A 26843-nucleotide genomic window follows, 5' to 3' on the forward strand; every position below is an offset into this window, starting at 1 on the left:
TCAAAAATGGACCTAAAATCCGCTGTATTTTTCTAAATCGCGATTTTCGGCAAGTTCACTTTTGACCACTTTTAACCATTTTTGGTCCGCCATAGCGTCTAAATGAAGCATCACTGAGGTAAGTTTTTAAGTCAAACGTTTAGATATGGCCAAAATCTAGATAGTGTTTTTCATTTTTTAAATTAGGGCCTAGAACTTTTTTATCACCCATGATTCAAAAAATTTGAACACGGGTCACACGTTTTTACTGATTTTTTGCCTATATTTTAAAAAACTAAGCAAAATTTCAAAAAATAAAAAACACTTTCTAGATTTATTTGTCTAAATTAATAAAATTCATGTTTTACAGTTTTGATTTTCAAATAATTTTTTATGGCGGACCAAAATGTTTGGTCAAAAAGCCGTTTTTGGGATTTTCTCGAAAATTGTACTTTTTGACCCAAAACTGACATTTTAAATGGATTTATGAGCTCATTTCCGTTCAAAAAATGTATACTTTTATATACTTTACATAAATATTTTTCGAGTTATGAGGTTAAAACAATTGGATAATTAGTGATCCTGTGTGCCACCTTAAGTTCATAGTTCGTCATTTCAGCATGAGTTTTAAGCTTACCTAATGATTGTTGTTCTAAAAATGACCTCTAATAAACGCCCCCCCCCCTTTGGAAAATGCGTCTTTTCGAAGAAATACGGTATTTACCTTTTTATAAGTACTGATCAAAGTATATAATTAGACCAATGTTATGAAATGAAGTACATATATTTGTAGGGCAAAAAATAATTTTTACGCTCTCACGCATAACACGTATGCGGACTTCCACTAACCAGCAAGCGTGTATGCGATACTATACAAGTGTGGATTCATCAATGATTAACAACAGTTGGCTCCTGTACAAAGGTATAGGCCGAGTTGTTGAATCATATCATTATCACAAAATTAAGGGTACATATCACGAGTGTATGGCATTTAACAAAAGATTACAGAGTAAACCTCATCTCTTATTGTAATCTACTGTATTCATCAAACTTTGTGCTCTCTTACACAAAGAAGTAACCAAATTATGACACTGGCAAAAACAAATAACCCCTGTCAAAATGAAAATTTTATAAATATTGCACACTATTTCAATCATGCTAAAAAAATGACTCATTTACATCTACTTGATTGCATCACATTGGTTCACACACATAATTGCATCATCAACTTGCACATTAACATAATAACATCTCAAAAAAGTAACTAACTCCCCTTAAATAATGGCCATTATTCAAAAAGGGGCTATTGTATTACAAATGCGTTGGAAGCAGAATTTATTTCTGCGTATTTTGACACCTCATTTGATACGATAGCCCAGAAAACAATAAAACACCAGTCAATTTAATGTAGTGAGGTCCAGATTTGAAAGTTGCACTTACATACAAATTTTTACAAAACAAAAACACCCAGATATCATTACACAGATTTCCTTCCAGTACACTGAATACAAAATCAATACAATTTACTGCAACTTTCAAATCTTGGGTTACATTGATTTAAATGTATGCTAGTGACATCAATATTTAGTCAATTGCTGTAAATGAGGTGTCAAAATATGCAGAAATAAATTCTGCTTCCAACGCATTTGACAGATTTGTAATACAATCACCCTTTTTTTTGAATAATGGACATTATTTAAGGGGGGTTAGTTATTTTGAGATGTTTATTTGTTTGCCGCAACCCAACCATCCTAGGGCCATTGGAAGTTCATTACATGGTTCCCATCAACGCTTGTTCAAGTTTTCTTTTTGCTATAACTTCATTATTTTATTGAAAATTTTGCTCAAAATCTTGAAGAAAAAACTTAATTGTTATAAGTTAAAGGCCCATTCAGTGATTTGCTCATCCATACGATCGTAAAATCATCAAAATTCAGATTTTGGTACCTTTGTCATTGTCATAGATGTGCTAACATAGCTCTGCAGTGGTTCAGCCGAAAGCCGTGTATTTAAGACAAAATGAGACATTTCACATGAATCTGTAATTTAGATACTGACAGTATCTAAATTAGCTACATGTATTTGAATGGGGCTTCAACTTCGTCAGTACTGCTGTTTTCTTTGTTTTTGGCCAAATTTGTCATTTAAAAATACCAAATTACAATTTGAATGACTTATCCTTCACTTTTAAGCAATTTATAAATAATTGTAATTTTTTTACACTTGTGCTGGGATCACTGAATGGGTCTTTAACAAACTACCGATCACATCCTTCTGATAATTTTAACATTAATTCTAGTTTCATACAAATGGGAGCAACATATAGGATTAATATTGAAATATTTTGCATTACCTCATCATGCTTGCCACACTCCTGGTTGCCACATTTTTATTGAAGTATTTAATGTTTTTAAAATCCTCCTAAACATGTACTCTGCATGATTCAGGTGGTCATTGGATGAAGACCACACAACACTACTAACTGTATTAAAAATAACTACTGATTGGTGGGAAATAATGTCAAATGAAAGTGACCATGTCAATTTTTCAAAATCCTTGACAAGTTGACAGCAACCACATGAACTTTCACTGGCCCAAGCAACATTGCAATTCAAATAATCCATCAAGCAACGTTTACACCCAAGATCAAGATCTGGATACTCTTTAATTTAATCTTGTTATACAATATTTTAAACCTTTCATGTCATTATGTCATTTGGGTTCTAAACGTTGTTTACATATAAAATTGATTGCATAACTTCTTTTATTAATTTTGCGGCAAACAAACAATACATCTTTAATACCTTATTTGACCATGGGTAGGAATGTCATAATTAAGACCGCAAACATCAGTCCAACAACAATATTTGTTACCCAGTACATGACGACTGAAGGTTTACGCTGATGTCCTTTGGCGATGAAATACTCCACAACATCTGTCATATCACGCTTGGCAGGGACATAGCCTAGTTGGGTCTTTGCTTTGGTGATGTTAAATGTATGGTGCACAGCAACTTGGAAAAGCTATGGAATAAGGGGATATTACATAATTAAGTCATGACAGAAATGACTTGGTAACACAATAGGTGAATAGACAACAGATACAAGATGAAATTGAAAGGTCACACCTTATCATTAATTAGAGCACATTGTTCCCAAATTATGTGCAACCAGGGACTGTGTATGAAGGGACTGGAAACAGCTTCAACTCATTGTACCATGTGAGTTGCTGGTTTACAAATTACAATCCTTGGTTGAACAACACACATGACTCCCAGCACAATTACAACATGGTGCATGGCTTGTCTTATGCGATGCAAAAAGAGTCTCCATATTTGATTCAGTATAATAAAATACTTTAGAAATGCCAACATGGAACATTATTGTTTCATTCTTCTTAGGCAAAGAATGTTTTAATTGCCCTTAAAAAATCCCAACTTTTCTGACTATTAACATTGTGTATGAAAGAAATACAGAACTACAAGAGACTGAAAAAACATACATGGAGCATCAGAGTTGTACCGTGTTTGTATATATTATTTTTTATGTAATGTCTTTGATTATTATGGAAATAAAATATGAATGAATGAATGAATGAGTGTTTGAAAACTGGTCTCCTCTAATTCAAACTATTGGAGCAAAATGTCACCAAAGTTGGCCAAATAGTAGTAAATATTGTAAATTGTAGCATATATCCCCCATTTTGGGATGGTTCAATAAATCAGACTACTTGCCTCCCCTTATGAAATTTGGCCCTGTACATTCTTCCCTTTACTGTATAACAATTTAGTTAACACTCTTTAGCCACCCTGTATGCATACCATCCATCACTTGTTTCATTGTCTTACCTCTGTGCGTACCATCAATGGTGTGAAACTATAGAAGAGACTCACAACACCAAAGATGATTTCAAGAAATAATGCTGTTGAAAGAATCAAACACACAAATTAAAACTATTTTACAAACTAATAATAAAGAATATTGACAGCATGAAGAAGAAAAAATCAACTTACGTTCTTTTATTGGGAGTATGTAGCTACTATTCTTTTCACCAAATTTTAAAGCATTAATGCATGATTATCACCTGTTTTTTGCATGATAAACCAATCAGTGTACCTCAAAATAAAGTAAACAGTTTGAAAAATGCCACATATATATGCCATAGTATTTGGTCAAAATGCTCTTGTTCATAAGCTGCATCAACATCTTATCCTCCCACAACTGTAAAATGGCTGGTGTGTGACCATGAAAACACGTTTTCCTTTGAAGGTCATTTGATCAGATAACAGAGAGACAGTCCAGATATGGGAGGTTGGACTGTGGTGTGTTCTTTACATACCGTAAACGTTCGCCTAATGGCGACCTTGGACTCGTTTGCCTTGGGGTAAATTTCATGTTCAAATAGAGAGCTCCCTCTTAAAAATCCCAACATGAATTAAGTGTATGTGTCCTTGCTGGTGGGATTTTTATGGGAGGATACTTTTAGTTTGTGTCTACAATTCCAGTTATGTCAAGAGAGCCCATAGCGTCATTAGGTGAATGCTTACGGTATTTGATATGGCCAGAGAATTAGAGAAGGAGAACCGGGACTAGACCGCCATCCCCCATTGGGGGTATTCGTTTTCCCTCGGAATACGCTATAGAGGTAATGGATGGAGACATGGATGATGGGTGCATTTGAGAGAGGCATACAGAGATGCGACCTGCATGTGATATCAAGACGCTAAAGATGAGACGCAAAATTGTTTTAGTTCGTCTCCGTGCATCGTCGGCAAGGACTCAAATACCCCCAATCCCCCCCCACAGCTGGCGTGATTGTATGTGGCAGTATAGACGAATCCAAATCCATGCATTCCTACACCTGACTAGCAGCCTTTAGTTGGGTAGCCGTTGGCTACAATGCACCCACAATGTGAAATGATTCGGCCTTGGCGGAAATTTTAAACTGTATTCCATCACCCGTTTTACACCTTCCGCGAAAACACAGGTAGACAAAAGAATGATTAAAGTTTACAACACAATAGGCCCTATAGTTCCCTTCGGCAAAACACACAGCTTCTACATGGTCTATTCGCTGTTGAAGTGACATAATAATCGAATTAACTACACCATATCAAACGCTACAAATGGATGTGCTTGCGAACAAAAGGACTATGCATGAATAGATGCGACGGGATTACCTGCAGAATTATCTCTATTGTATATATTATTCTATTAACCCTCCTCTTCCTTGCATCTTCTCTAGGTGTTAGGCGGCTTTTATTTGCACAATGGGGCGCTCAAAACACCAGGTTGGTGCTAGCGGCTACCCAAAGAAGGCCGACCAAATCCTGACCATGACTTGGCTCGTTGGATTCGTCTATAGAGAGTTCCGGTTCTCCTTCCCTAATTCTGTGAATATGACTCATGCATTTTGTTGGTTATACTTACAAATGCAATACATTACATTATATGGTAGTGTAATCTTCGGATATGTATACCCTAGACCCTCTATTAGCGGACGTAAAAACTCAAAAGAGTTGATAGGACTGTCGTCTGTAATGAAGTATACCTCGCCAGCCTGTTGATAAAACAAGAAAATAGTAAATGACTGAAGTGCTTGTATCAAGCTTGGTTTATAGATATCTAGACTCATTTGTCAAGACTAATTATAAATCATTGTGTCTTCCTTCATGACATTGGCAGTGAAACAAATATGCTGTCTCTTTAAAAGTTGCACCTGAGTCCATTTAGTAGTCAGGTTTTCCTATTAAATAACAAACAAATGAATAGGCCTGGCCTAATGTATTGTGTGAGAGTTGACTCCTATGGACTCCGGTACAACTTTTAAACAGCCTCTTTTTTACATAATGAACCATTGTGACTGAAGGCAATGATGTGATCTGGTTTAAATTAGTGCACATCTGTAAAACAAATAAAGCTACACAAAACCTTTTTATACTTTTATATTTTGTAAACTATTTTTCTATCTATTCTAAAGGTGTTGTTGTGGATTCTACATAAGAGACTGAACATTCCACCCACCTCACCCACACACATCCCATCACATCCACCCCACCCACACACCACCATCACATCCACCCCACCCACACACACCACATCACATCCACCCCACCCACACACCCCCATCACATCCACCCCACCCACACACACCACATCACATCCACCCCACCCACACACACCACATCACATCCACCCCACCCACACACCCCCATCACATCCACCCCACCCACACACACCACATCACATCCACCCCACCCACACACACCCCATCACATCCACCCCACCCACACACCCCCATCACATCCACCCCACCCACACACACCACATCACATCCACCACACCCACACACACCCCATCACATCCACCCCACCCACACACCCCCATCACATCCACCCCACCCACACACACCACATCACATCCACCCCACCCACACACACCCCATCACATCCACCCCACCCACACACCCCCATCACATCCACCCCACCCACACACACCACATCACATCCACCCCACCCACACACACCCCATCACATCCACCCCACCCACACACACCACATCAAATCCACCCCACCCACACACACCCCATCACATCCACCCCACCCATCCACACCCCATCACATCCACCCCACCCACCCCCACCCCATATACCCACTAACTTACAGCTACATATTCCTTCTTTTCAGTCATTGCTTCAGCTGCTAGTAGATGTCCGTTGACTAGATTATCTACATGTACCCACTCTGTCTTTATATCAGGACTACCAATAGTGACTTTCACAAGTCCTTGTTCTATATTTTTCTGTTGAATAAAAAAAGAAAAGCACATAAATAATATATATCAGTTACCTTTGAGGGGGTACTACACCCCAGCCCAATTTTGTGCCTATTTTTGCATACTTCTGAAAAATTATAGTGCATTGGGGACAAGTAGTAAGATATGTATAGGGGCAAGGACTGCAACTACCGCACTGGAAATTTCATTTCAGCACAGACAACAGTTGTGGAGTTACAGTCAAAAATGAGGGAAAACCAATATTTGATCAATAAATCAATAACTACTTGATTTGAGTTGCTGAATTTTCAGTACAGTAGTTGTACTCCTTGCCCCTATAATATACATCTTACTTGTCACCAATGTGCTATAATTTTTGAGAGAAATGCAAAAATAGGCACAAAATTGGTCAGGGGTGTAGTACCCCCTTAAATTAATTACAGGGCTCAATTATTATTGGCCGAGTGTCCCTAAAAACAGTTTAAAATGTGCTGTGTCGAGGAGGCTCCGATCATTTAGTGTGCAAACTGAACGGCGCCTATAAGTAATCACAGCAGCTACAAAATCTGAGTGTATGGCAAGTATTATGGACCATAAGAGAGAAAAAAGTCAGTATTATGAAAAACCTGGTTTCTTGATTGACAAACTACTGTGTTACCATATAACACCTAGTCAGGATCCCATGGGGGGTACTTGGTACAAATGACCATACGGGGACGTGGCGCTAATATGGGTAGCATTTTTGACCTTTTGGTATATCAATGACCCCTTTTTCTAAGCCAGTTTTGGTATATGAATGCATTTTTTTCGAAAAATATCCCAATTTGGCTTCAATCTAGCCAAAATTTCGAAATTTTCCAAAAAAATTGGGGAAATTTGTAAAAACTATGACAATTTGGGTTAAATTTGGCCGAAAAATTTGACTTTTGGTATATCAATGGGTCCAAATTTCTTGAAAAATTGGTATATTTATGGGTCCACTTTCAAATTCTCCGCGCACGTCCCTACCAAAATCAAACTTGAGTACCCCCCCCCCCGGGTCAGGATATATACGCACTAAACACATAATCGTATGATTATTCTCAGAGATCACAAGAGTTATTCATCAATGCAGACTGCCATCTTGCCAGCCCAAAACATCAACGGCGCACATCACTAAATGATATCAATACAATGAAAGTAATTAAATTAAACTTCCAACACCACTTGTTTATTTCGCTTACTGATAAACAAGTAGTATTATCACTATAAATGGGGTACAATTCTAGATATCAATACACACTAAGCAGTTTTACCGTCTCTGTTCATCATGCCAACCACCATGGTCATGTTTTATTTTAAACTTTGTTGCTTGAGGCTGCAACTAATTAAGTCTGATATCATGACCAAAAGTGACTTAAATCAACTGTCAACTGTTGGATCATCACAACACCAGCTTTGACCAAGTTCACTGATGAAGCTCAACAAAGGTTATTTTGTTTCAGTTGGTTTTGTCAAATTTTCCTCTTTATTTTATGAACATTAAAAAAAAAGCGCAGCGATTTATGTTGCGCTACGCACAGGCACAACGCCTAGACATTGATCCACAAGCCTCAGCACACTTTACAGGTTGTCGCTGACCACGACGACCCCACATCATTCCAGAAACCATTTGACAACAAATGAAATCAGGGACTTTGCTGCCGCCAGGGTTCGAACTCGCAACCTCTCGCACCATAGTCGAACGCCTTATCGATTGAGCTAACTTGACTGCGACTATAAGAATTATAAATCTTACCACAATCCTTGGCAAATGTCTCTGCTCCCCTGCACCATATATAGCAGATGGTCTGATAGCACACGTCCTTAAAATTCCACCATCTACAAGTAAACAAGATATCCAAAATTAACTGTCCAAGTTGGTATTAAGCATATGGGAAATTCCAAAATACAATTACTTATCAAGAGCTTATTCTGGGCTATTCCAGTTGCAATCCATATGCCCCCTTTTCAAAACATGACCTAAATCTCCCACACAGAGGGGTGTAGATTTCAAATGGCATCACCCATTCAGGTAATCCTTTTTGAAATTCACACTCCCTGTGTGGAAGATTAAGGTCATGTATTCCATAGGGGTTTATGGATTTCAATTGGAATAGCCCATTTGGTATTTCCTTGCTCACTGCTTGAATTGATTGCTTGCTTCTCTGGGCTGAGAGCTTATCTTACTATAAATAGGGAAATGCTGTGTGTATGTGGGTCCATGCAAAAGCTCCGTCAGTTTCAATCCAAATATCGCCAAATTCATACGGGAGATCGAGGAATATACGACAATGTGTTTAAAATTTATTTGGTTGAAAACGGTCAAGAATTGGCCTTAAAATCAGTAAAAAGTGGGGTTTTCGGGCAAATTTACAGCGGTTGTTTCTTTACGGCCTATGCCAACCGTTAAGCGCGTCGGTGTACATAACGCTGCGCCACTTGACTTGCACGCTTTGGTGCGGCGTATGCATAGCCAACTTGGCGCTTGGGGTTATCGTGTACGGGATATGGGATAACGGGATTAGGCCTACGAAGACATAAATATTGTAAGGGTACCGGAGGGGGAAAGAAAAGAAAGAAGGACATAAAAAAAAAGGTAGGCCTACGGGTACGGGGTTGTGGTTTAACGGGATGGGCTTACGAGATTACCAAGATGATAAAAATCGTAAGGATTCGGAAGGAATGAGGAATTTTCAATGAGTCTACCTGTACAGTAATTCCTCCTGTTTGAGTGAACGCTTCCGTTTACTCATCTAGCGGGGACCCGTGCGAAGCGCGGGTGTCCCGCTAGTTAGTAGTAATTAATGCTTTGTTGTTGTAGTTTTTTTTTCAGATAGATTGTATCAATTCATCTTTGAATATTTGATTGCTTGCATGGTCACTTTAGTTTCCTTCTGAATCTTATGTAATTTCAAAGATCAAAAACAAAACTGTATGTAAAAAGTAGGCCCAGTTCAATATTAACAAAATTTACAAAGAAAATTGTGTTGGTTATTTACAGACATTCACTTTACATTTACAAGGGAAATAATCAGGTGTGTTGTCAAGCATGTTCAAGATGACAAACACAAATTAACCAAAATTGCACACAATGAGATTGATTTAAAGCCATATTATAACATTTGCTGAGGAGGACGCCCTCAATATTTTTCAAAATTCCTTTATTTTTTACACAATTATATTGTACTTTATTAAACCAACATACCCTGCAAAAATCAAGACTCTAGGTGCTGTAGTTTTGTTAAAATCCGAGATTCTGAATAAACCGCAGGAACCGTTGTTTTATTATTATGACGGAAATATTAGTCGAACACATATGATGTTCATAACACGCATACAGTAGGTACATGGCTTGCAGGACGGTGATCTACATAACAAAGGATTGAACCTTAATACAACTGAAGGAGTGATACGTATTGGCAACATCGGCGCTGGTAGTAAATTCCAATCAATTTTCTTTGCTTTGTTTGGCTCAAAGTTAAAAGGGATATATCTGCCAGTAAAAGCTAACATTTTATGACAAAGATATACTAATCTATTTTATATGAAAATGTTATATTATGGCTTTACTGGAGTCCACTTTTGAGGTTTTGCATTTGACTTATGAAATTAGAATAAATATCAATAATATAAACTGTGTTTGAATAATGTATCCTTACCTTGTGTTGCTTTTCCATTAGCCTTCAATATAAGATCTTCAGCTATAGATTTGGTTCTGGAATAGTGGTCCTTATGCTGTAAATGAGCACAAGCAGATATTGTGAAGAAAAGGTTTTGCATAATGAAGCTGATTTACCGTATTGTTTGTAATAAACGCTCCCCCTCTAATAAATGCCCCCCTCCAATTTTTCTGTGAAAAATTGACAAAAATGCAAACATTTCCATGACATATAGTGTAGGTAAGCTTAAAACTTGCATCAGTTATGTCAGTCATGATCTAAATTGAATGGACAAAACCTATTATGACTCAACTCCCATCCATTTCATTGCCTAGTTATGGTAGAATTTCACTAATTCCATGCACTTACAGGTGTAATTTTGTTGTATTCCCCACGAAAATATCATTTTCTGTGGGCGCCGCCATCATGTATAGTGTAAATCCCACCTTTTAATAGGAGCACCATCGGGAAATTGAACACGATTTTAAAGCTTTTATCACTGACAATTCACTTCCAATAAACGCCCCCCTTTTGGAAAAATGCAACGCCCCCGGGGCATTTATTACAAACAATACGGTATCCTGAATGTTGCAGGTCTTATCAAATAAAACATAAAACTCTTTCTCTGAATATAACAATAATATCACTGTGGCTGATGCCAAAGATAAAAATATATTATCATACCAAGTACATGTGGTTTCCTGTGTTTTCATTGGATAAGTGCCCCAAATATGACATGATATATCTTTTATCATACCTGCTGCGCACGTATATGCTTGTATCAACGCACCGTATCATGTTTAGTAACGACATGCACAAGCGCGGCTCATGCCAGCAGTGAGGAAGATGACCGTGCTGGTTGAGCTCTCAAGCTTTATTGGAGAATTAGGCCTGCTTTACAGCGAGGATTATTGTGTAGACGGGTTTGAGTAAAAAATATTCCAGCCAAAAATTACTCCTGTGAATATTTTTTCTCGTTATGTGATATTATTAGTTTGGTATGATAAAATTGTTATTTGGTTTGGTTTAGGGGATGATATGGATTTAATTTAGCAGATAGGCGAGGTCTGCTTGTTTTCTGTAGACAAGGGGCAGTCTTCAGTGAACGGCTCTTTTCAGAGCCACCAAAACTTACAAAATCAGCAGATAGGCGAGGTCTGCTTGTTTCTGTAGACAAGGGGCAGTCTTCAGTGAACAGCTCTTTTCAGAGCCACCAAAACTTACAAAATCAGCAGATAGGCGAGGTCTGCTTGTTTCTGTTGACAAGGGGCAGTCTTCAGCAAACGGCTCTTTTCAGAGCCACCAAAACTTACAAAAAATTCAGCAGATAGGCGAGATCTGCTTGTTTCTGTTGACAAGGGGCAGTCTTCAGCAAACGGCTCTTTTCAGAGCCACCAAAACCTTTATATTAGCAGATAGGCGAGATCTGCTTGTTCTCTGTTGACAAGGGACAGTCTTCAGTGAACGACTCTTTTCAGAGTCATTAGTAGACAAGGGGCGGTCTACATGTCTCAATCTTAGGCACTTTGTCCTGAAGAAGTCAGAGCTACTCCTGACGAAAGCTTGACAGTTCTAAACTTGTTCGACGGCGAACCTGCTAAAAACCCACTAATTGATATGGATTACATCTAGTCTCGGAGTCCGTATCAGGATCCTCGGTATAATCTGTATCACCCCAAAACGTCACCTAATAACTAATATTGACCACTGTAATTTTCAGGTAAAGCTACATACTTGTTCAGACTAATGATCAAGAAGATAAAGGCATGCATGCACATTCACAGATTTTGGTGGTGATGGTCGACTATCACAACACTTTTATTTTAACAACACAGTATGTTTGTGAGCTCAATGAGTTCAGCGTTCGAATAGGGCCGGTCAGCCGGCCATTGACCTGTAACTCTTTGGCCTGGCCGGTAACTTTTCTGACTGGCATCTAGCTATAGTTCCCGCCCGGCTGGCCGGTAACTTTTTAAGGTCAAGCCCGGCTGGCCTGTAACTTTTTGAGGCATATTTCGAACACTGAATGAGTTTGGAACCCATGCTCTAACATGAATCCAGTGTCTTAGCCAGGTATCCATCAACCTTTTATTCCGTTTGTGACAGAGGTCTGCTATGCAAAATCAATGCTGTGTAATGTTTTATTCAACTTGGAAATAGAATGTACTATTAAAGTATAGAGAGAAAATCCTAGGAGTTGCAACCACACCCACAAAGAAAGCTGATAGATGGGTATATGCATGTAAGAGTTTTTCACTCACGATTTGTTATAAATTACCCCAAAATATTTTTTGCTTGAGTAATGACCTTTATTTATGATCATCTTACCGCATGCAGAGGTAAAACAGGCAGAGTTTCATCCCCATCGAATATGTCCTGGCCACCAAAGACTACATTAAGAGTACTGGTATACACTATTCTGGGAACGTTTGTCTTTAAACAAGCTGGAAGAAATTTGGGAGAGAATATAAATAACATAATTAATTTAATCATTTTTAACACACCTTTTCACCAACTGGATTTGGTATCTAGTCTCAAAATAGTAAAAAGCAGCCAAAAATAACAACCAAACGGCATTGACACAAAAGACCCAGTAGCAATTCCTTCGTAATTTCCCCCTGTGGCCCAACACATCAAAGGCTAACAGCTACAAAACATGCTGTTGATTGGAACAATGTCAAGGTGCTTAGTCAGGACTTGACTGGTATAACAAAGGTGTGAGGGAGGCTATCAACATCCATAGACACCCCAGGACATGGGATGACATGACCTGACACCCGTCTGCCGTCTTGTCACATAAAGTTGACACTTATCAAGATCATTAATACCCACTGAATAGTCTCAAGAACCTAGTAGGACTTTCACTCATACTGCAGTCCAGGTACAGGACTAGCAATCAAGTATGGGCAGCATTTCTAAAGATTAATAACCATGCCAATAGTTCCTTTCTCTCAATTTCAACTTGGTTTTGTTAGTAGGGTGTTGCTGCACACATCTGAACCAATGTATATGTCATTATCTTGCTGCAAACAAAATGCAGCTACTACATTTACGGTGGGAGTAAACTAATTTTGGCTGGCCTGAACAAAAAGATGTGTATAAAATATGTCCTGGCCCAAAAGGTACCCCAATCACAGAATGTGTAATGAAAGCTTTTATTACACCTTTTCTGCTCCAATGTATCACATTGCATAACTCATAATACTGAAATGAATAAGTTCTAAAGTTGGAAGGTTTGCAGTGAGTTCCTGTAAAAGGGGATATTTTTGTGAACAGTTATTTTCACAATTTAGAGTAAGAAAGACATTTTCGCAAATGTTATTTTCGCAATTGCTAAGTCCTGCCCTATACTTGTTATACATTGTTGCATATATTTGTGAGGTGTTATTTTTGCCCTTGGAGGAATCACGAAATTCAAGAAAATTAAACCCCACAAAAATATCTCCTTTTACAGTATCCTTACCTTCTATAACATTCTTGGTTCCACCAACATTCACACTTTCTATGTATTCACTTCCAATGAGCTGCAAGTCATGTAAATAAGAATAAATAATTGAATAGCAGATATTTGGTTATCTATAAATAGTAGGTAAGACTCACAGCAGCTGAAGGGAATATCCCATCATGCATTATAGTCTACCTGCTTGTTCCATAGCAAATACATACAAAACATATTCCGCTTAAATATTTTGATCTATGGATAGTTTCACAATACTTTAGAGATCATATTTTTTCAAACAAAAGTCTAAGCTCCCCTGATATAAATTGAACGTTGAAATTAGGGATTTTGTGTGCACTTTCTATGGCATGTGCAGTTCTACTATGGTACCGCAGAGCATGATCGGATACACCTATCAGCTGCTGTGGGTAAGACTTGTTGCGATAAAACGTGGTGATGCATTTGCAAATAGCATTCTTGCAATGTTAATCATAGACCAGCTAAGTTACACTGCATTCAAACACATATATTCACAAAAATTGTCTTAAATACACATCCAGGGTCCAGTACAGTAGAGTGTAAACAGAGAAATATGGAACTACCGTATAAATCTGCACATCACTGTTTGTGCATGAATCTATGCTATGGCTGGGGTTGCATTGGTTTACACACATATTTACACAACTAGTGCACCTGCAGCTATGAGAGCCCTGATGCTGTGAGAGCACTGGCATGATAGCATTTCTGTTTGACCCCAGATGACCTTGGTGTATTTTTTTTCATGGCCCCCTCATACAAAGGATTCCACCTATCAAGTTTAAGCCCAATAGGGCAAAGTTTAAATTTAGCCCCTACATGACCTTTGACCTTGGTTGACCTCAATGTTATTTTATGCATATATTCCCCTCGCATCAAGGATTCCACCCACCAATTTTGAGCCCGATAGGACAAAGTTTGAAATCCATGACCTTTGACCTTTGACCTCGGATGACCTCCATATAATGTTTTTCATGCTTCCCTCATACGAAGGTTTCGACCCACCAAGTTTGTGCCCGATCGGACAAAGTTTGAAATTTGACCCCTCCGTAATGACCTTTGACCTCGGTTGACCTTGATTTTATTTCGCGCATTATATTCCCCTCCTATCAAGGATTCCACCCACCAAATTTGGGCCCGATCGGACAAAGTTTGAAATTTTGACCTTTGACCTTGACCTCCGATGACCCTCAAAACCACATGGCCGACATGCTTTTCCCAATACCTACCTATATCCAAAATTTCAGCCCGATGCGTCGAAGTGCGGCGAAACGCATAGCCGGACAGACAGACAGATAGATAGATACACAGATACACAGACAGATAGAGACCGCTTATTATCTACTAGGCGGTTACCCGTATCTCGCGGTTTTCGGCTATCATAATTATTGGCTTTCGCAGATCTCAGAATCAGGGTGTGTCCTTTGGCTAGGTCTGACAAAAGGGTCACCGTGAAAACTTTTGTTTGTTAGTCCAAGGTCCACTCACCCACCAAGTTTGAGCTCCATAGAGGCAATTTGAAATTTCTACCTTTTTTGACCTATGACCTCTTAACCGTAGGTCTGACGAAAAGGTCACCGTGGAAACTTTTGTTTGTTAGTCCAAGATCCACCCACCTACCAAGTTTGAGCTCCATAGGGGCAATTTGAAATGTCTACCTTTTTTGACCTATGACCTCTTAACCGTAGGTCTGACGAAAAAGGTCACCGTGGAAACTTTTGTTTGTTAGTCCAAGGTCAACACACCCACCAAGTTTGAGTTCCATAGCGACAATTTGAAATTTCTACCTTTTTTGACCTATGACCTCTTAACCGTAGGTTTGACAAAAAGGTCACCGTGGAAACTTTTGTTTGTTAGTCCAAGATCCACCCACCCACCAAGTTTGAGCTCCATAGAGGCAATTTGAAATTTCTACCTTTTTTGACCTATGACCTCTTAACCGTAGGTCTGACGAAAAGGTCACCGTGGAAACTTTTGTTTGTTAGTCCAAGGTCAACACACCCACCAAGTTTGAGCTCCATAGGGGCAATTTGACATTAGACTTCAATTGGACTTGACCCCGGCCTTGACCTTTGACCTTAAAACATATAAACTCGTTCTTCCTCATACCAAGCTGCACCCACCCACCAAGTTTAAGGAACGTGTGACCCCAGTCTCCGAGAAAAGAGGCGGACAGACAAACAGACAGACAGACACACAGACAGAGTCTGGTGAATTATACTATAATATACAGAGTAAGATACTATAATAATCATAAGCTCTGTCTGTCCGTCTGTGTGTCTGTCCGGCTATGCGTTCCGCCGCGCTTCGACGCATCGTTCCGATATTTCACACATAGATGGGTATCGGGCGTGCGCTGTTTACCGGTAGTTTCAAGGTCATCGGAGGTCAAGGTGGGTGCCGCCCTTGATAGGAGGGAATATAATCTGTAAATAAAATCGAGGTCAACCGAGGTCAAAGGTCATTACGGAGGGGTCAAATTTCAAACTTTGTCCGATCGGGGTCAAACTTGGTGGGTCGAAACCTTTGTATGAGGGGAGCATGAAAAACATTATATGGAGGTCATCCGAGGTCAAAGGTCAAAGGTCATGGATTTCAAACTTTGTCCTATCAGGCTCAAACTTGGTGGGTGGAATCCTCGAGACGAGGGGAATATATATGCGCAAACAAAATTGAGGTCAACCAGTGCTCTCACAGCATTAGGGCTCTCACAGCTGCAGGTGCACTATCTATACTAATAAAATAATAAGCGGTCTCTATCTGTCTGTCTGTCTATCTATCTGTCTATCTGTCTGTCCGGCTATGCGTTTAGCCGTGCTTCCGACGCATCGCGTTGAAATTTCGCATATGGATAGGTATCGGGAAAAGCATGTTGGTCATGTGGTTTTGAAGGTCATCGGAGGTCAAGGTCAAAGGTCACAATTTCAAACTTTGTCCGATCGGGCCCAAACTTGGTTGGTGGAATCCTTGATAGGAGGGGAATATAATGCGCGAAATGAAATCGAGGTCAACTGAGGTCAAAGGTCATTACGGAGGGGTCAAATTTCAAACTTTGTCCGATCGGGCTCAAACTTGGTGGGTCGAAACCTTCGTATGAGGGGAGCATGAAAAACATTATATGGAGGTCATCCGAGGTCAAAGGTCAAAGGTCATGGATTTCAAACTTTGTCCTATCGGGTTCAAACTTGGTGGGTGCAATCCTTGATACGAGGGGAATATATGCGCAAAACAAAATTGAGGTCAACTGAGGTCAAAGGTCATGTAGGGGCTAAATTGAAACTTTGCCCTGTTGGGCTTAAACTTGATAGGTGGAATCCTTCATATGACTGAGGGGAGCATGAAAAAAAATTGCACCAAGGTCATCCGAGTTCAAAGGTCCTCTGGGGTCAAACAGTATCGCTATCGTGCCAGTGCTCTCACAGCATCTGGGCTCTCACAGCCGCAGGTGCACTAGTAGTACTAATAAAATAATGAGCTCTGTCTGTCTGTCTGTCTATCCGGCTATGCGTTTCGCCGCGCTTCGACGCATCGTTCCGATATTTCGGATATAGATAGGTATCGGGCATTCCACGTTTATGGGGTAGTTTTAAAGGTCATCGGAGGTCAAGGTCAAAGGTCAAAATTTCAAACTTTGTCCGATCGGGCCCAAACTTGGTGGGTGGAATCCTTGATACGAGGCGAATATATGCCCGAAATAAAATCGAGGTCAACAGAGGTCAAAGGTCATTACGGAGGGTCACATTTCAAACTTTGTCCGATCGGGCTCAAATTTGGTGGGTGGAATCCTTGGTACGAGGGGAATATATGCCCAAAATAAAATAGAGGTCACGCGAGGTCAAAGGTCATTACGGAGAGGTCAAATTTCAAACGTTGTCCGATCGGGCTCAAACTTGGTGGGTGGAATCCTTGGTGCGAGGGGAATATATGCCCGAAATGAAATCGAGGTCAACCGAGGTCAAAGGTCATTACGGAGGGGTCAAATTTCAAACTTTGTCCGATCGGGCTCAAACTTGGTGGGTGGAATCCTTGTGCGAGGGGAATATATGCCCGAAATAAAATTGAGGTCAACCGAGGTCAAAGGTCATTACGGAGGGGTCAAATTTCAAACTTTGTCCGATCGGGCTCAAACTTGGTGGGTGGAATCCTTGGTGCGAGGGGAATATATGCCCGAAATAAAATTGAGGTCAACCGAGGTCAAAGGTCATTACGGAGGGGTCAAATTTCAAACTTTGTCCGATCTGGCTCAAACTTGGTGGGTGGAATCCTTGGTGCGAGGGGAATATATGCCCTAAATGAAATCCCACCAGAAAACCCCAAATTACAGAGTGGTCATATTACAACACAGTTTTACACAGTGAGAGCTGATTTGGCACAAAAGTTTTTCATTGGACATAATGTAATATTAATTAAAACATATGACTAAGATAAGATACAAAAATACAGATTGCTTGGATCAGCATTCTCTTCTGAGCATCAACATGAGATCATCAATCAAGTTAGAAGAGAAATATTGCTGCTGATTGTGACATAGGTCTATTGAACCAAGAAATACAAATTGCCTGGATCAGCATTCTCTTCTGAGCATCAACATGAGATCATCGATCAAGTTAGAAGAGAAATATTGCTGCTGATTCTGACATAGGTCTATTGAACCATCTGTCTATCTATCTATCTATACTACTAAAATAATAAGCGGTCTCTGTCTGTCTATCTGTCTGTCTGTCCGGCTATGCGTTCCGCCGCGCTGCAACGCATCGATCCGATATTTGGGACATGGGTAGGTGCCGGGAAAAGCATGTTGACCGTGTGGTTTTGAAGGTCATCGGAGGTCAAGGTCAAAGGTCAAATTTTTAAACTTTGTCCAATCGGGCCCAAACTTGGTGAGTCGGATCCTTGATACGAGGGGAATATATGGGGGAGATAAAATCAAGGTCAACCGAGGTCAAAGGTCATTACGGAGGGGTCAAATTTCAAACTTTGTCCGATCGGGCTCAAACTTGGTGGGTGGAATCCTTCGTATGAGGCGAGCATGAAAAACATTATATGGAGGTCATCCGAGGTCAAAGGTCAAAGGTCATGCATTTCAAACTTTGTCCTATCGGGCTCAAACTTGGTGGGTGGGAAACTTGATAGGTGGAATCCTTCGTATGAGGGGAGCATGAAAAAAATTGCACCGAGGTCATAGGTCATCTGGGGTCAAACAGCATTGCTATCATGCCAGTGCTCTCACAGCATCAGGGCTCTCACAGCTGCAGGTGCACTAGTCTATACTAAGCGGGCTGTATCTGTCTATCTATCTGTCTGTCCGGCTATGCGTTTCGCCGTGCTTCGACGCATCGCGCTGAAATTTCGCATATAGGTAGGTATCGGGAAAAGCATGTCGGCCATGTGGTTTTGAAGGTCATCGGAGGTCAAGGTCAAAGGTCAAAATTTCAAACTTTGTCCGATCGGGCCCAAACTTGGTGGGTGGAATCCTTGATAGGAGGGGACTATAATGCGTGAAATAAAATCGAGGTCAAGAAATTTCGCATATAGGTAGGTATCGGGAAAAGCATGTCGGCCATGTGGTTTTGAAGGTCATCGGAGGTCAAGGTCAAAGGTCAAAATTTCAAACTTTGTCCGATCGGGCCCAAACTTGGTGGGTGGAATCCTTGATAGGAGGGGACTATAATGCGTGAAATAAAATCGAGGTCAAGAAATTTCGCATATAGGTAGGTATCGGGAAAAGCATGTCGGCCATGTGGTTTTGAAGGTCATCGGAGGTCAAGGTCAAAGGTCAAAATTTCAAACTTTGTCCGATCGGGCCCAAACTTGGTGGGTGGAATCCTTGATAGGAGGGGACTATAATGCGTGAAATAAAATCGAGGTCAACCGAGGTCAAAGGTCATTACGGAGGGGTCAAATTTCAAACTTTGTCCGACCGGGCTCAAACATGGTGGGTCGAAACCTTCGTATGAGGGGAGCATGAAAAACATTATATGGAGGTCATCCGAGGTCAAAGGTCAAAGGTCATGGATTTCAAACTTTGTCCTATAGGGTTCAAACTTGGTGGGTGCAATCCTTGATACGAGGGGAATATATGCATAAAACAAAATTGAGGTCAACCGAGGTCAAAGGTCATGTAGGGGCTAAATTTAAACTTTGCCCTATTGGGCTTAAACTTGATAGGTGGAATCCTTTGTATCACTGAGGGGAGCATGAAAAAAATTGCACCAAGGTCATCCGAGTTCAAAGGTCATCTGGGGTCAAACAGTATCGCTATCATGCCAGTGCTCTCACAGCATCTGGGCTCTCACAGCCGCAGGTGCACTAGTTTTATTAGTATAGATGGCTGCTAACGTACTACTCCCATTGATAAATCTGTATTAATTGTGCCATAATAAAATGAGAATTGAGTCTGAAGAAAGTGGGTGGAATATCCAAATGAACAATGGGTGCCGTGCGGGAAGCAATTATTCACCTACCATTTCTAGTCCTGACATCCCGTATGATGCAAGATGAAACACACAATCCATTCCTTCACATAACTGTTGAACAAATTTTGGGTCTCGTATATCTCCCTAAGAGAAAAAAAGTGTTGTAATTTATATCTACACATTTCTCTCAAATCCCTCCTTTCTACAGGAGCACCAACGGGAAATTGAACCTGATTTTAAAGTTTTTTTCATTGATAATTCACTTCCAATAAACGCGCCCTTTTGGGGTGTTTATTACAAACAATACTGTAGGCATATACTATATAAATTTACTATTTTAATTCACATCTCTAATTTCAACAAATGCCAGAATAATATAGTAGTAATACCAACAAAAATAGATCTCATCATGACAAATGTAAAAAGGAACTTGACTGAAATTAAAAGTTGTTAATATAATCGAAGAAGATACAGATCAGATGCATCCATGCCATATGTTTTGCAACTTAAGTCAGCCTTTCTCCATCTTGTGGGTAAAAGATGGTAAATCAATACGGTTGCATTTCCCTTTATTGTAATGAGTGGGGTGCAAATCTGTGTACTCATCTCTATGTTGTCACCAGATTTCTATCTATACTATAATAATCATAAGCTCTGTCTGTCTGTCTGTGTGTCTGTGTGTCCGGCTATGCGTTTCGCCGTGCTTCGACGCATCGCGCTGAAATTTCGCATATAGATAGGTATCGGGAAAAGCATGTTGGCCATGTGGTTTTGAAGGTCATCGGAGGTCAAGGTCAAAGGTCAAAATTTCAAACTTTGTCCAATCGGGCCCAATCTTGGTGGGTGGAATCCTTGATAGGAGGGGACTATAATGCACGAAATAAAATCGAGGTCAACCGAGGTCAAAGGTCATTACGGAGGGTCAAATTTCAAACTTTGTCCGATCGGGCTCAAACGTGGTGGGTCGAAACCTTTGTATGAGGGGAGCATGAAAAACATTATATGGAGGTCATCCGAGGTCAAAGGTCAAAGGTCATGGATTTCAAACTTTGTCCTATCGGGTTCAAACGTGGTGGGTGCAATCCTTGATAGGAGGGGAATATATGCGCAAAACACAATTGAGGTCAACCGAGGTCAAAGGTCATGTAGGGGCTAAATTTAAACTTTGCCCTATTGGGCTTAAACTTGATAGGTCAAAGTTCATCTGGGGTCAAACAGTATCGCTATCGTGCCAGTGCACTCACAGCATCTGGGCTCTCACAGCCGCAGGTGCACTAGTACTAATAAAATAATAAGCGAAGTGTATCTGTGTGTCCAGCTATGCGTTTTGCCGCGCTTCGACGCATCAATGCGATATTTCGGATATAGATCGGTAACAGCAAAAGCAAGTTGACCGGGTGGGTTCAAAGGTCATCGGAGGTCAAAGGTCAAAATTTCAAACTTTGTCCGATCGGGCTCAAACTTGGTGAGTGGGATCCTTGATACAAGGGGAATATATGCGCGAAATGAAATAGAGGTCAACCGAGGTCAAAGGTCATTACGGAGGGGTCAAATTTCAAACTTTGTCCGATCGGGCTCAAACTTGGTGTGTGGAATCCTTCGTATGAGGGGAGCATGAAAAACATTATATGGAGGTCATCCGAGGTCAAAGGTCAAAGATTTCAAACTTTGTCCTATCGGGCTCAAACTTGGTGGGGGGAGCATGAAAATAATTACATCAAGGTCATCCGAGGTCAAAGGTCATCTGGGGTCAAAATTTCAAACTTAGCCCAATCTGGCTATAGGACCAGGGAATAGGACCTACAACTGCAGTGTACAGTCTGACTTCTATATCATTTCACCGGTACAGTTGCTCTCAGCTCTCAGAGCCAGGTGCACTAGTCTTTTAAATTTGAAGAGATTACCTTTTGAGGAGAGTGAGAGCAATTGCTCTCTACTGCTCTCCTTAAATCTGATTATAGGATAGTGATTTTTAGCTCTCCTTAGTTGACCATTCTCTCACCTTACATTCTATTCTTGTTGAAGGCTCCAGAAGAGCTATTTAATGCTCTCCTGCAAATTCCAAAAGACAGTCCCTGATATTTGAAGGTAATTATATTGATTTACCCACAAGATAGGTAAAGATAATGTCACACTGACGACCTCTATGCACATATCTTTGAATCGAAATGGTAGAATTAATGTCCCATTACAATCCTACAAAAACTCTCCTCCTCAGTCTCCTTCCCTTCTCTCTCTCTCTCTCTATACTTTGTTACAACAAGCAGTAACTTACAGAAATGAATTTGATGTCTTCATGATAGTCTTCAATCGGTGGTTTCTTGTCGAATAGTGTAACATGTCCTCCAAGCATATGTAATGCACGACCAAGATGGACGCCCACAAACCCACCTCCACCAGTCACTAGGATCTTCTTCCCTTTGAAAGATGCCACTTCTAGGCTCCTGAAAGAAACATAAGAATCATACAAGTTATTTCGCAATCGAAATCAGGGCTCGATTTAGAGGGGTTTCACATGCACAAATGCATGCATGTAACTTTGGCTCTGTGCATGTAGAATTTTGCCTGTGCATGCAAAATTTTGTGTTATTCAACCCATTTTGATTTGTGCATGTAAATTTTATTTTCTAAATCGACCCCTGATCAAAATACACATGGATATACAAAATTTACATTGAAAGAAAAGACAAGACAAAGTTGATTCTAGGAGCCATATAAAACAACACATACAGTGCACAGTGTCATCCCCCCGATATCCCCCAGAAATCGCCATGGTAGGTTGAATCCACAGCCACGCATGGCCATTTTGTAATTCCGACCTTTGAGATGCATAATGAGCCGAGGGACATCTGACTAAGGCTACTGACAATAGCCTGGTAATTGACCTCTCTGTGTGTGAGTGAGCATGTATATACGCCATGAGGTCAATCTGCTTTACGAGTGAGTGCAGCTAGCCTATGCTGCGCTATAGTTCGGCACATATAAAATCAGAATTTTTGTCAGTTTTTGAGTTCAAGATGCACTGGTTCTTTCTCAAGACGCAAGCTAACGACTATCATATCCGTTCAACACATATATTCAAGAGCAAGGAACAAAATTTGGCTTCTTTAGACTACATAAATTACCGGAGATATTCATCATTTTCTACCCCGGTATCCAAAGATCCCGCCAAAGATTTATCATCTGAATATCAAATTGTGCATAGCACATTCACATGTATCGATCCCGGGTATTCATTTCAGTGTCTCTGCTGTATAATGTAATTATTAACCGGGCGATGTCGGTGTGCAGGGTTCCCCGCACCTTGAAGCCTTAATTCAAGAACCTTCAAGGCCAAAAGCATGATTTTCAAGGACTTACCACAAAACAACTAGAAGGACCGCGGTTCTCGGATGTCGCGGTTTTCGACGCACAGCGTCGACCGTGATGCCTCCACCAAAGGGAGTGATGTGGAATTCACAAGTTGATACAAAGCTTAAAGCGTAAAAGAGGAGACTGAATTTGACCTTAGATGACACCTGGATGACCCCAAACAACCTTTCAATGACTCCTGGGTGACCCCAAAATGACCGCCCAAATATTTGGCTCTAAATGTTGACTGTACCCACCAAGTTTCATGCCCATACAGTAATTATACTAATATGACCTCAGATGACCCCTGGTGACCCCAAAATGACCTTCCAAAAATTCTAAATGTTAACTGTACCCACCAAGTTTCATGCCCATACGATAGTTTTTACTAATTTGACCTCAGATGACCCCTGATGACCCCAAAATGACCTTTCAAAAATTTGGCTCTAAATGTTGACTGTACCTACCAAGTTTCATGGCCATATGACTATTTTTGCTAATTTGACCTCAGATGACCCCTGCATGACCTCAGGAGACCTTGACCCACTAACCAATATAAACTTGTTCTGTCTGGGGTCAAGATGCACCCACCCACCAAGTTTGAGGAACGTATGACCCCAGTCTCCGAGAAAGAGGTAAATAAGGAAAATGGGCCCTCTGACCTCAAATGACCTTTTACCTCAGTATATGACCTTGAACCTCACCAAAAAAAAGTTCTAAATGTTGACTGTACCCACCAAGTTTCATGCCCATACAACAGTTTTTACTAATTTGACCTCAGATGACCCCTGGATGACCTCAGATGACCCCGAAATGACCTTCCAAAAATTTGGCTTTGAATATTGACTGCACCCACCAAATTTCATGCCCATACGACAGTTTTTACTAATTTAACCTCAGATGACCCCTGGGTGACCCTGGATGACCCCAAAATGACCTTCAAAAAATTAGGCTCTGAATGTTGACTGTACCCTCCAAGTTTCATGCCCATACGACAGTTTTTACTAATTTGACCTCAGATGACCCCAGATGACCCCAAAATGACCTTCCAACAATTTGGCTCTAAATGTTGACTGTACCTACCAAGTTTCATGGCCATATGACTATTTTTGCTAATTTGACCTCAGATGACCCCTGCATGACCTCAGGAGACCTTGACCCACTAACCAATATAAACTTGTTCTGTCTGGGGTCAAGATGCACCCACCCACCAAGTTTGAGGAATGTGCGACCCCCAGTCTCCGAGAAAAGAGGTAAATAAGGAAAATGGGCCCTCTGACCTCAAATGACCTTTTACCTCAGTATATGACCTTGCACCTCACCCAAAAAAAAGTAGCCAGAGTTTTTGACCATGACCCACCTATCCTGAAAATCTGAAGTCAATCCGCCCATCCATGCCCGAGATATTGCATCCGGACGGAAGCACGGAAGGACGGAAGCATGGACATTGCAAAAACAGTATGCCTCGCGGTGGAGGCATAAAAATCATGATGCAGCTCTCCATGCAGCACGTATTAACGAAAGGGACATCTCTCCACTCCCCAAATTTTGTCAAAATTATACTTAATTAAGGTAAAATTCCAATTTTCAAGGGCTTTCAAGGACCTTGTGCAAATTTCTAGGACTTTCAATGCCTTGACAATTTGTTTTCAAATTCAAGTACTTTCAAGGACCATGGGAACCCTGCACATAGCTTAAAGGCCTATTCAGTGATCCCAATGTATAAGCGTAACAAACTTAAAATTGTTTATAAATAGCCTAAAAGTGAAGGATAAGTCATTCAAATTGTCATTAGGCATTTGCTCAGTATTGATGAAGCTGAAGCCCCATTCAAATACATGTAGCTAATTTCTCAACTGAATGGGCTTTTAATAAAGCTATGTCCCCTTTCACACTTAAGTCCTTATATCATAAAGTTGCAACAAACCAACTGAAAAACAGAACATGAAAATGTGTAAAATACAATCAGAAGACAAGATAAAACAATAACATGTAGACTACAAGACAAAACATAAACATAACTAATGCAGTAACTGAGGAACCAACAACAACAACAAGGAATGGTGGGAGTCAATGGGTTTTCTTCATGATACAAAATACTTTTTGGCCCAAATTCAAAACTGGCAGGTGATTTTTCCATCTACACATCCTGCATCATTTTCAAGCAAATCTATGCATGACGCCATAGATATTGTTCCAACTTATAGACCACTTGACATCACTGTTTATCAAAAAAGGCGAGGGACTGGTCTATCGATATGCTTGAATGAACCGTTAAACTGGCAGGTGATTTTTTGTCATCCATCTACACATCCTGCATCATTTTCAAGCAAATCTATGCATGACACCATAGCTATTGTTCCAGCTTATAGACCACTTGACATCATTGTTTATCAACAAAGGCGAGGGACTGGTCTATTGATATGCTTGACTGAACCGCTACACTGTTCAATGGCTTTCTTGTACTATATATCAAATGTGGTGGGTGATTTAAAATGCACATGCCCTGAGCAAATAACGATGCGTACACACAGTGCAGGGCAAAGAACAATAATTGATATTCCATAATTTGTGCACATTAGGGCATGCATACTGCCGGGCAATGACGTCACATGTCAAGTGGTCTATAAAACTTGTTATCTTTGTATTCTCACCTTATTAACTGGCCTGCTCTTGTTTCATGACTTGCACTTGACACCATACTGATTGTGAATCTAAGTCCTCCTTGTAACAAACACACCTGTATAAGGCTGCAATGACAACAGTCAATTTATTTTTACTTTTTAATTTAAGAAGTTAAACCTGAGTTATTGGAGCTATTACAAATGTACAATTGTTCATGTAGAACAGGCCTTCTCAACTAGTTTATTTGAAGTGCCAACTGGGAAATTTTAGTGATCATGAAATGCCAACATGTTCTGGATCTGATTGGTTACTCCGAAAAGCAGATGCCTGCATCCCAACAAGGAGGATTTTGCGAGGGAGCGCGTGCGCGACTGAACGCAAAGCAGGGAGAGTGATTTCTCATATAACTTGTAAGGTGTGTATAAACCAAATCCAGTTTGGGTAAACCCTGTGTGGGCAAGTCATACTTCAGTATGACTTGCCCTGAACGTCCATATATATGTTCGGAAGAGACGGATACATTGCATGAGAGCCTGCCAATTT

The 26843-nt window shown here is 40.3% G+C and overlaps 1 protein-coding gene across 1 annotated transcript; it reads right to left on the reverse strand.

Annotated features, from left to right (window-relative positions):
- Positions 1–1973: 1973 nt before the first annotated feature.
- Positions 1974–26421, reverse strand: LOC140135597 (short-chain dehydrogenase/reductase family 42E member 1-like). The gene is made up of 11 exons (XM_072157139.1): positions 26330–26421; positions 22600–22768; positions 20373–20468; positions 13897–13957; positions 12762–12877; positions 10434–10509; positions 8531–8613; positions 6643–6780; positions 5410–5539; positions 3828–3901; positions 1974–3003 (listed from the first exon to the last, which is right to left on the reverse strand). Exons 1-11 carry the CDS (start codon positions 26374–26376, stop codon positions 2785–2787), a joined length of 1209 nt encoding a protein of 402 aa, XP_072013240.1. The 5' UTR covers positions 26377–26421; the 3' UTR covers positions 1974–2784.
- Positions 26422–26843: the final 422 nt, after the last annotated feature.

Source organism: Amphiura filiformis, chromosome 16 (assembly GCF_039555335.1).
Source record: "Amphiura filiformis chromosome 16, Afil_fr2py, whole genome shotgun sequence".
NCBI lineage: Eukaryota > Metazoa > Echinodermata > Ophiuroidea > Amphilepidida > Amphiuridae > Amphiura > Amphiura filiformis.